Source organism: Telmatherina bonti (assembly GCF_933228915.1).
Source record: "Telmatherina bonti genome assembly, chromosome: 5".
In the NCBI taxonomy this organism is placed as follows: Eukaryota; Metazoa; Chordata; class Actinopteri; order Atheriniformes; family Telmatherinidae; genus Telmatherina; species Telmatherina bonti.
Window position 1 is genome coordinate 4,263,409 of NC_136623.1, and position 12,109 is coordinate 4,275,517.

At 50.8% G+C, this 12,109-nt stretch overlaps 1 protein-coding gene across 1 annotated transcript in view; it reads left to right on the plus strand.

Moving 5' to 3' along the window:
* The window catches only part of LOC306755770 (collagen alpha-6(VI) chain-like), a 98,230-nt gene that overhangs the window by 41,144 nt on the left and 44,977 nt on the right, over positions 1-12,109 (plus strand). Inside the window, exons 11-19 of the mRNA XM_079240281.1 lie at positions 1,784-1,865; positions 2,430-2,572; positions 5,795-5,887; positions 5,966-6,019; positions 6,159-6,230; positions 6,302-6,328; positions 6,447-6,491; positions 9,284-9,337; positions 9,415-9,477. Coding sequence (XP_079096407.1) covers positions 1,784-1,865; positions 2,430-2,572; positions 5,795-5,887; positions 5,966-6,019; positions 6,159-6,230; positions 6,302-6,328; positions 6,447-6,491; positions 9,284-9,337; positions 9,415-9,477 — 633 coding nt within the window. The remainder of the gene's footprint in view (positions 1-1,783; positions 1,866-2,429; positions 2,573-5,794; positions 5,888-5,965; positions 6,020-6,158; positions 6,231-6,301; positions 6,329-6,446; positions 6,492-9,283; positions 9,338-9,414; positions 9,478-12,109) is intronic.

The window sequence follows — 12,109 nt, forward strand, 5'->3', positions numbered from 1 at the left end:
CTGGATACTATCATCCAGAACGGGAACAAGATTCTGGATACTACCATCCAGAATGGGAACAACGTTCTGGATACTGCCATCCAGAACGGGAACAACGTTCTGGATACTATCATCCAGAACAGGAACAACGTTCTGGATACTGCCATCCAGAACGGGAGCAACGTTCTGGATACTATCATCCAGAACGGGGACAACATTCTGGATACTATCATCCAGAACGGGAACAAGATTCTGGATACTATCATCCAGAACAGGAACAACGTTCTGGATACTACCATCCAGAACGGGAACAACGTTCTGGATACTATCATCCAGAACGGGAACAACATTCTGGATACTATCATCCAGAACGGGAACAAGATTCTGGATACTACCATCCAGACCAGGAACAACGTTCTGGATACTGCCATCCAGACCAGGAACAACGTTCTGGATACTACCATCCAGAACGGGAACAACGTTCTGGATACTGCCATCCAGACCAGGAACAACGTTCTGGATACTATCATCCAGAACAGGAACAACGTTCTGGATACTATCATCCAGAACAGGAACAACGTTCTGGATACTACCATCCAGAACGGGAACAACGTTCTGGATACTATCATCCAGAACGGGAACAACGTTCTGGATACTGCCATCCAGACCAGGAACAACGTTCTGGATACTATCATCCAGAACAGGAACAACGTTCTGGATACTATCATCCAGAACAGGAACAACGTTCTGGATACTACCATCCAGAACGGGAACAACGTTCTGGATACTATCATCCAGAACAGGAACAACGTTCTGGATACTACCATCCAGAACGGGAACAATGTTCTGGATACTATCATCCAGAACGGGAACAACATTCTGGATACTATCATCCAGAATGGGAACAAGATTCTGGATACTATCATCCAGAACAGGAACAACGTTCTGGATACTATCATCCAGAACGGGAACAACGTTCTGGATACTGCCATCCAGAACGGGAGCAACGTTCTGGATACTATCATCCAGAACGGGGACAACATTCTGGATACTATCATCCAGAATGGGAACAAGATTCTGGATACTATCATCCAGAACAGGAACAACGTTCTGGATACTATCATCCAGAACGGGAACAACGTTCTGGATACTGCCATCCAGAACGGGAGCAACGTTCTGGATACTACCATCCAGAACGGGGACAACATTCTGGATACTATCATCCAGAACGGGAACAAGATTCTGGATACTATCATCCAGAACAGGAACAACGTTCTGGATACTACCATCCAGAACGGGAACAACGTTCTGGATACTATCATCCAGAACGGGAACAACATTCTGGATACTATCATCCAGAACGGGAACAAGATTCTGGATACTATCATCCAGAACAGGAACAACGTTCTGGATACTACCATCCAGAACGGGAACAACGTTCTGGATACTACCATCCAGACCGGGAACAACGTTCTGGATACTATCATCCAGAACAGGAACAACGTTCTGGATACTACCATCCAGAACAGGAACAACGTTCTGGATACTATCATCCAGAACAGGAACAACGTTCTGGATACTACCATCCAGAACGGGAACAACGTTCTGGATACTATCATCCAGAACAGGAACAACGTTCTGGATACTACCATCCAGAACGGGAACAACGTTCTGGATACTGCTGTGATGTATGAGCTGTTTGCTGGAGGTCCGACCGCTCGGTGCTTCTTAGTTAATCACAGTGTTTGATAAGATTATGGTGAAATCAGAGGTCTGGTCTCATGTCGCTGGTCTTTCCCATCAGGTGCTGCTCATCTTCTCGGACGGTCTGGATGAGAAGAACGTGATGAAACTGGAACAGGACTCGGAGCTACTGCGAAACTCTGGTAAAACCAACATTTCTTCTATTTGACTTCCTTCCTCTGTTGCTCCTTTTCTTCCTCCAATGTCACGCTTTCACAAGGAGCAGGAGTAATAACTCACTGCTCATCTCAGAACCTGAACGCTGCACAAATGTAAATTACAATGTTTTATTTCCTATTTAAACCTAGAACACTTTTGTAAAGGGATATTCACTGAGAACTCATGCTACTGTGGTGTTCTAGGGTTAAGAAGCTCTTTGTTCATTTGACGAAACAGTGAAAGTATGTTCAACATTTTCTTCTACTTCCTCTGTAAATATTTAAAACCACATTTAAACTGTTTTTTCACCATTCCAGGAATTTGGGTAAGTGCTTCCACATTTTCTGTTCGCTTTTGGGGTTTGTAACGGAGTGTGATTTATTGAGGGGTTCAGCTTGTAATCATAACAAATGTAGGTCTGTTTGGAGAGTGTAAGTTGCTGTTATATTATAAACATTATGAAATGTTCAAATCGTGCATGCGGAGTACAAACAAGCCTGTCAGACTTGTTTAAGTTTAAATCTCAGGCCAGATCTTGTCTACTGCAGGGGTCAGCGCTCTGGTGGCCGTTGCTCTGGACGGCGCCAACCCCTTCCAGCTGCACATGGTGGAGTTTGGTCGAGGTTTCAGCCACCATCTTCCAATCACCGTGGGGATGCCGAGCCTCGGTGGCTCCGTCCTGCGGCAGATTGTGAGTCCTTCACGCTGCAGACGAGATGGTTTCAGTTGCAGAGAAGATAAAACATGACTTCAGTCCAAAAGAGCAACCAGCAGTGTAAACGTTTCGCAGAACATGTCTGCAATATTGTCTAAATGTTAAATTAGGATTCAAAATGTTTCAGTGCAGAAATGACGCAATCTATTTCGTTTCATGGCATCTTGCTCGTTTTACCCCCTGACACTGACCAGCAACAAGGAGCCGGCTGAAGGTTTTATCTTTTGTTTTGATAGTCGAATAGCCAGATAGTCGAATCTCGGATTGAGGAGGAGCAGTGTGGTTTTTGTCCTGGTCGTGGAACAGTGGACCAGCTCTATACCCTCTTTGGGGTCGTATTCGTTGGATTCGTTTCCGGTGAGGGTTGGACTCCGCCAAGGCTGCCCTTTATCACCGATTCTGTTCATAACTTATATGGACAGAATTTCTAGGAGCAGCCGAGGCGTTGAGGGGATCCGACTTGGTGGCCTCAGGATTGGGTCCCTGCTTTTTGCAGATGACGTGGTCCTGTTGGCTTCATCTGGTCGTGATCTCCAGCTCTCACCTGAGCGATTCGCGGCCGAGTGTGAAGCGGCTGGGATGAGAATCAGCACCTCCAAATCTGAGACCATGGTCCTCAGCCGGAATAGGGTGGATTGCCCTCTCCGGGTCGGGGGTCAGGTCCTGCCTCAAGCGGAGGAGTTTAAATATCTCGGGGTCTTGTTCACGAGTGAGGGAAGGATGGAGCGTGAGATGGACAGACGGATCGGTGTGGCGTCTGCAGTCATGCGGTCTCTGCGCCGGTCTGTCGTGGTGAAGAAGGAGCTGAGCCAGAAGGCGAAGCTCTCGATATACCAGTCGATCTACGTTCCTACCCTCACCTATGGTCATGAGCTGTGGGTCGTGACCGAAAGAAGGAGATCTCGTATACAGGCGGCTGAAATGAGTTTCCTCCGCAGGGTGGCCGGGCTCTCCCTTAGAGATAGGGTGAGGAGCTCAGTCATCCGGGAGGAGATCAGAGTAGAGCCGCTGCTCCTCCGCATCGAGAGGAACCAGTTGAGGTGGCTCGGGCATCTGGTCAGGATGCCTCCTGGACCTCCCTGGTGAGGTGTTCCAGGCACGTCCCTCTGGGAGGAGACCCCGGGGAAGACCCAGGACACGCTGGAGGGATTACATCTCTCAGCTGGTCTGGGAACGCCTCGGGATCCCCCCGCAGAGTTGGCAAATGTGGCTGGGGAGAGGGAAGTCTGGGCTTCCCTGCTTAGGCTGCTGCCCCCGCGACCCGACCCCGGATAAGCTGCAGAAGATGGATGGATGGATGGTGTATAATTGTATACACCCACCCTTCCCATCTGAGGGTGGAGGGCTTTTAATCTCCAGCTTGGGTTCTCTACCAGAGTCCTGGGAGCTTGAGGGTCCTACGCAGTATCTTAGCTGTTCCAAGGACTGATCTTTTCTGGATGGAGATGTCTGATGTTCCACCAGGTATCTGTTGGAGCCACGTCTCCAGTGTGTAGTACCCATAGTGCTCCCATCACTATGGGTACTACTGTTGCTTCCACCCTCCAGGCCTTCTCCAGGTCTTCCTTGAGCCCTTGGTACTTCTCCAGTTTCTCCTTTTTCCTGATATTTCCATCATTGGGGATGGATACATGGATCACTACGGCTTTCCTCTGCTGCTTCTCCATGATCACTATGTCCGCTTGGTGGCCACCACCATTTTATCTGTCTGGATCTGGAAGTCCCAGAAGATCTTACTCCTCTCATTCTCCACCACCTTGGGAGGAGGAGAATTGATGTTTCTAACAAGAACCCGCTGAGCGGACTATTTAACGTCTCTTGTTGTGGCGTTGCCAAGGTAACCAGCTTTGGTTCAGCAGCAGATACTGTTGCAACACATCACAATGATGATGATGAAATATGAGTGTTGAGGGATGTATGTGTGGTCCAGGGACTTCAGTGTGTATGAGTGTTTGCGTGCGCATGGCGCGCCGTCAGGTGATCTGAAAGAGAAGTGTTGGACAGAAGTGCCATCCCTCTCTTCTCAACAGATTCCAGTGAAAATATGGGGATTTTCTGCCTAAAAATCCATTTTTCTTCACAATATGAAGGAAATGGAGAGGATTTGCGATGGTTTCTGTAACAACAGAAGACAAATGCAGCTGTGGGAAAATCTACATGCAAATAGCACGTTGCTTTTATGTAATTTATTTATTTCAGTGAGGACAGTGCACATTTCTGAACACTTTGTACAAAACAGTGTATAAATATGCCAGATTTAGCTAGAAGCTGCTTTCCATCCGTAGTCCTCAAACATTTACAGACAAGACATATAAAACATATGAAACTACCATATGCACCCAAAAAAAAAAGAAAATCCATCCACTTACAATATACTGCAGACATTAAACCTCATTCATGTTGACCCATTGTTCCTGCAATTTGTTGTTCCTGTTATTGCAATAATTTTATTCTAGATTTGAGAAGATGGCTGTGAAATGGGGACCTGGAGCATTATTGCAGAGAAACTCGCGCCGCTTCACCGCTGCAGGGTGACGCCAGAGCCGCTCTGAGACCCGGAGCTTCATCACAAACTAATGGATTAAATATTATTTAACACGGTTGGAACAACATGATAAATGTTTTATCTGCAGTGACTGATTTTAGCTAACATCTCAGTAGAACATCACCACAGTACCGAGATGGGGAGGGATCAGTCGTTCAACTGATGCTCCAAATAACCTGGAAAAATACACATCCAGTAGTAACCGTGTTCCACCGTCTGACGTGGTCCATCCATATATTCTTTCTGTTTTCTGTTTGGCGCTAACATTTCTGTTGCCATGGTTACCAACTGGCGTTTGAGCCGGTGCAGTGACTTAAAACTACTGGGCTGTTTGACAGAACTTTTTTGACTGGTGTCTTTTATCACTTTTTAACGGACACCTTGCAACCAATCAGAATCCAGTATTTCCCCAGACCATGGTATACCATGTATGTACAGGTGTAATATGAATGTAGTATAAAAAATACAATGAAATATTAGATTAAATGTGATAAAGATATAAATATGTACTAAAATGAAACCATTTAAAATTAAATAAAAAATAATAATTGTCATTCCTGGACGTGGGACTGTACCGTTCCGGGGAACGTTGCAGGTTCTGAGATGGACTAGTTTTATGTAGAACTGGACTGATGGTTTTGTCCTCCCTGCAGAGATCTGTTGCCAACAGAATTTGCTGCAACGTAACGTGTGAATGTACAGGACACGAAGGCGAGCGCGGTCTTCCTGGAACACCTGGAACAAAGGTAACCCGAAGTTCTGTCGGGAAGGACATTAGCAGCTTCAGACGGTGGACTTTCAGCTGCTTTCTGCTTGGTTTACAGGGTCCACCTGGAATGAAGGGTCAGCAGGGCTTTACAGGAGATGAAGGAGTCCCTGTAAGTCCGTCTCCCATCAGTTTTTCAGCACAGTGATGTTTCAGAGCAGACGGGATGGAAGGAGGAGAGGAAAGGCTGGAAAATCCGGCTTTATGCTGAACGTCATGCTGATGTTTCTGTGAAATGTGTCTTCCTGCAGGGGGAACGCGGACTTCCTGGACCCAGCGGACTCCAGGGACTCCGAGGCTGTCCTGGAGACAGAGGACAGAAGGTACCAGCCGTCCCTGCTTTACCACATCTGTTGAGAAGAGTTCACTGAAAGCCACTTGTTTTCATGTGCAGGGCTCCAGAAGCTTCTCTGGCAGCAGGGTGAGTGACTCAGATCTGCTGGAACGGGTCCACCGCCTCTTCTAGACTATTTGGACATGCTTTTATTGGCTGAGAGAGGCAGGGAGACATGACAGCTGCTTCTCCTCCAACGCTGCAGGGTGAAGACGGAGAAGATGGTGTGGATGCCGTGGATGGAGAGCAGGTATAAACAGAACAACCCGGACACGTTGGCATGAAAAACACTGCATGTGTGTACATGCGCATGTGATTCACATGTCCCAAGGACGTTACAGCAGGACAGCATCAGTTTATCAGACCCGAGTCGTTAGAATTACTAAAATAAGTTCTTTATTTATTTACAAGAAGCAGCATCACACGCAGCGCCGCTAGTCTGTTCCCTACACACCATGGATGTACATGTACTGATCAGTAGCGCTCAATATATCATTTTTATATTTAATAAACAGGGTGAGTAGAAATGAGTGGAATGCGAACCTGAGAGACCAGGAAAAGGACTGGACCTGCAACAGCCGAGAGGCTTGGGTTGATTTTCCACTCTGACTGCAGGAAAGTGGAAATTTAACAAGACTGTTTTAAACAATGAGAGCAGTGAGCTGCCCATAAAGGGACTAAAAAATAGACGAAGAAGCCAAATCTTCCCTGAGAGCTCCATCACTCCGACATCCAACCGTAAACACAGAACGATGTACATAAACCGGGTCTGAGTCAGAACAGGTAGATTCCTGCTAGCGAGTCAAGTTGTACTTCTGTAGTTAGATTCACAGAAACGAGTCGGTTCCACCGTCACGATTCGGATTCATGTCGACGAGACACATTCGCAGAAACGAGTCGGTTCCACCGTCACGATTCGGATTCATGTCGACGAGACACATTCGCAGAAACGAGTCGGTTCCACCGTCACGATTCGGATTCATGTCGACGAGACACATTCGCAGAAACGAGTCGGTTCCACCGTCACGATTCGGATTCATGTCGACGAGACACATTCGCAGAAACGAGTCGGTTCCACCGTCACGATTCGGATTCATGTCGACGAGACACATTCGCAGAAACGAGTTGGTTCCACCGTCATGATTCGGATTGGTGAAGACGAGTCTTGTTGCGGTTTGATTCGCTGCTGAGAGGAAACCAGCAGAGCTTCCCTTCCATGTTCTGCTGATCAGGAATGAACCGTGCAGCGACCGGCAGGAAGTCCCACGGAGAGGCGGGAAGTCCCACGGAACGGTGGGAAATCCCACGGAGCGGCGGGAAGTCCCACGGAGAGGCGGGAAGTCCCACGGAGAGGCGGGAAGTCCCACGGAGAGGCGGGAAGTCCCACGTAGCGGCGGGAAGTCCCACGGAGCGGCGGGAAGTCCCACGGAGAGGCGGGAAATCCCACGGAGAGGCGGGAAATCCCACGGAGAGGCGGGAAGTCCCACGGAGAGGCGGGAAGTCCCACGTAGCGGCGGGAAGTCCCACGGAGAGGCGGGAAGTCCCACGGAGCGGCGGGAAGTCCCACGGAGAGGCGGGAAGTCCCACGGAGAGGCGGGAAGTCCCACGGAGCGGCGGGAAGTCCCACGGAGAGGCGGGAAGTCCCACGGAGCGGCGGGAAGTCCCACGGAGAGGCGGGAAGTCCCACGGAGAGGCGGGAAGTCCCACGTAGCGGCGGGAAGTCCCACGGAGAGGCGGGAAGTCCCACGAAGCGGCGGGAAGTCCCACGAAGCGGTGGGAAGTCCCACGGAGAGGCGGGAAGTCCCACGGAGAGGCGGGAAGTCCCACGGAGCGGCGGGAAGTCCCACGGAGAGGCGGGAAGTCCCACGGAGCGGCGGGAAGTCCCACGGAGAGGCGGGAAGTCCCACGTAGCGGCGGGAAGTCCCACGGAGAGGCGGGAAGTCCCACGGAGAGGCGGGAAGTCCCACGAAGCGGCGGGAAGTCCCACGGAGAGGCGGGAAGTCCCACGGAGCGGCGGGAAGTCCCACGGAGAGGCGGGAAGTCCCACGGAGAGGCGGGAAGTCCCACGAAGCGGCGGGAAGTCCCACGGAGAGGCGGGAAGTCCCACGGAGCGGTGGGAAGTCCCACGTAGCGGCGGGAAGTCCCACGTAGCGGCGGGAAGTCCCACGGAGCGGCGGGAAGTCCCACGTAGCGGCGGGAAGTCCCACGTAGCGGCGGGAAGTCCCACGGAGCGGTGGGAAGTCCCACGGAGAGGCGGGAAGTCCCACGAAGCGGCGGGAAGTCCCACGGAGAGGCGGGAAGTCCCACGGAGAGGCGGGAAGTCCCACGGAGAGGCGGGAAGTCCCACAGAACGGTGGGAAATCCCACGGAGCGGCGGGAAGTCCCACGTAGCGGCGGGAAGTCCCACGGAGAGGCGGGAAGTCCCACGGAGCGGTGGGAAGTCCCACGTAGCAGCGGGAAGTCCCACGGAGAGGCGGGAAGTCCCACGTAGCGGCGGGAAGTCCCACGGAGCGGTGGGAAGTCCCACGAAGCGGCGGGAAGTCCCACGGAGAGGCGGGAAGTCCCACGTAGCGGCGGGAAGTCCCACGGAGAGGCGGGAAGTCCCACGTAGCGGCGGGAAGTCCCACGGAGCGGTGGGAAGTCCCACGTAGCAGCGGGAAGTCCCACGGAGAGGCGGGAAGTCCCACGTAGCGGCGGGAAGTCCCACGGAGCGGTGGGAAGTCCCACGTAGCGGCGGGAAGTCCCACGGAGCGGTGGGAAGTCCCACGTAGCGGCGGGAAGTCCCACGGAGCGGTGGGAAGTCCCACGTAGCGGTGGGAAGTCCCACGGAGCGGCGGGAAGTCCCACGTAGCGGTGGGAAGTCCCACGGAGAGGCGGGAAGTCCCACGTAGCGGCGGGAAGTCCCACGGAGCGGTGGGAAGTCCCACGTAGCGGTGGGAAGTCCCACGGAGCGGTGGGAAGTCCCACGTAGCGGTGGGAAGTCCCACGGAGCGGCGGGAAGTCCGACGACCAGATGAACTAAACTGGTTTCTTCTCTCACAGGGAGACACGGGAGGAGACGGGATTCAAGGAGAGAAAGGAAACCATGGAAACCAGGTAAATCACCAAAAACTTCGTCTTTGAGGTGCAAAGCTCCTCATCAGGTGATTGACAGGTGGAACTGTGGTTTCCAGGGTAACCCGGGTATCAGAGGAGAGGCTGGGCTGAAAGGACAGCGAGGACTGAGAGGAGATCCGGTGAGCTTTGTCTCATAAGTGGAAGAGTCGACCAGCGAGCAGGACCTCCTGTTTCTCATCGTCTCTGTAGGGTTCCAGCAGAACGTCCAAACCAGTGTGAAGGTTACTGGCAGGTTACTGGGATGTTACTGGGATGTTACTGGGAGGTCACTGGGAGGTTACTGGGAGGTTACTGGGAGATTACTGGGATGTTACTGGGATGTTACTGGTAGGTCACTGGGAGGTTACTGGGAGGTTACTGGGAGATTACTGGGATGTTACTGGGATGTTACTGGGAGGTTACTGGGATGTCACTTGGATATCACTGGGAGGTTACTGGGAGGTTACTGGAATGTTACTGGGAGGTTACTGGGAGATTACTGGGATGTTACTGGGAGATTACTGGGATGTTACTGGGAGATTACTGGGAGTTCACTGGGATGTTACTGGGAGGTTTCTGGGAAGTTACTGGTAGGTCACTGGGAGGTCACTAGGATGTTACTGGGAGGTCACTAGGATGTTACTGGGAGGTTACTGGGAGTTCACTGGGATGTTACTGGGAGGTTTCTGGGCAGTTACTGGGAGGTCACTGGGAGGTTACTGGAATGTTACTGGGAGGTTACTGGGAGATTACTGGGATGTTACTGGGAGATTACTGGGAGTTCACTGGGATGTTACTGGGAGTTCACTGGGATGTTACTGGTAGGTCACTGGGAGGTCACTAGGATGTTACTGGGAGGTCACTAGGATGTTACTGGGAGGTTACTGGGAGGTTACTGGGAGTTCACTGGGATGTTACTGGGAGGTTTCTGGGAAGTTACTGGGAGGTCACTGGGAGGTTACTGGGAGGTTACTGGGAGATTACTGGGATGTTACTGGGAGGTTACTGGTATGTCACTGGGATGTTACTGGGAGGTCACTAGGATGTTACTGGGAGGTTACTGGGAGATTACTGGGATGTTACTGGGAGGTTACTGGGAGGTTACTGGGATGTCACTTGGATATCACTGGGAGGTTACTGGGAGGTTACTGGAATGTTACTGGGAGGTTACTGGGAGATTACTGGGATGTTACTGGGAGATTACTGGGAGTTCACTGGGATGTTACTGGGAGGTTTCTGGGAAGTTACTGGTAGGTCACTGGGAGGTCACTAGGATGTTACTGGGAGGTCACTAGGATGTTACTGGGAGGTCACTGGGAGTTCACTGGGATGTTACTGGGAGGTTTCTGGGAAGTTACTGGGAGGTCACTGGGAGGTTACTGGAATGTTACTGGGAGGTTACTGGGAGGTTACTGGGAGATTACTGGGAGATTACTGGGAGTTCACTGGGATGTTACTGGGAGTTCACTGGGATGTTACTGGTAGGTCACTGGGAGGTCACTAGGATGTTACTGGGAGGTCACTAGGATGTTACTGGGAGGTTACTGGGAGGTTACTGGGAGTTCACTGGGATGTTACTGGGAGGTTTCTGGGAAGTTACTGGGAGGTCACTGGGAGGTTACTGGGAGGTTACTGGGAGATTACTGGGATGTTACTGGGAGGTTACTGGTATGTCACTGGGATGTTACTGGGAGGTCACCAGGATGTTACTGGGAGGTTACTGGGAGTTCACTGGGATGTTACTGGGAGGTTTCTGGGAAGTTACTGGGAGGTCACAGGGAGGTTACTGGGAGGTTACTGGGATGTCACTTGGATATCACTGGGAGGTTACTGGGAGGTTACTGGGAGGTTACTGGGATGTCACTGCGATGTTACTGGGAGGTTACTGGGATGTTACTGGGATGTTACTGGGAGGTTACAGGTATTTTACTGGGAGGTTGCTGGGATGTTACTGGGATATGACTGGGAGGTTACTGGGAAGTTACTGGTAGGTTACTGGGATGTTACTGGGAAGTTCCTGGGTGGTTACTGAGATGTTACTGGGTGGTTACTGAGATGTTACTGGGAGGTTATTGGGATGTTACTGGGATGTTACTGGGATGTCACTTGGATATCACTGGGATGTTACTGGGAGGTTTCTGTGAAGTTACTGGTATGTTACTGGGATGTTAATAGGATGTTACTGGGAGGTTATTGGGATGTTACTAGAATGTTACTGGGAGGTTACTGTGATGTTACTAAGATGTTACTTGGATGTTACTGGGAGGTTACAGGTATTTTACTGGGAGGTTGCTGGGATGTTACTGGGATATGACTGGGAGGTTACTGGGAAGTTACTGGTAGGTTACTGGGATGTTACTGGGAAGTTCCTGGGTGGTTACTGAGATGTTACTGGGAGGTTATTGGGATGTTACTGGGATGTTACTGGGATGTCACTTGGATATCACTGGGATGTTACTGGGAGGTTTCTGTGAAGTTACTGGTATGTTACTGGGATGTTAATAGGATGTTACTGGGAGGTTATTGGGATGTTACTGAGATGTTACTGGGAGGTTACTGGGATGTTACTAGAATGTTACTGGGAGGTTACTGTGATGTTACTAAGATGTTACTGGGAGGTTACTGGGATGTTACTGGGATGTTACTGGGAGACTACTAGGACTTTACTGGGATGTTACTGGGAGGTTACTGGTATCTTACTGGGAGGTTACTGGGGGTTACTGTGATGTTACTGGGATATTACTGGGAGGTTACTGGGAAGTTACTGGTAGG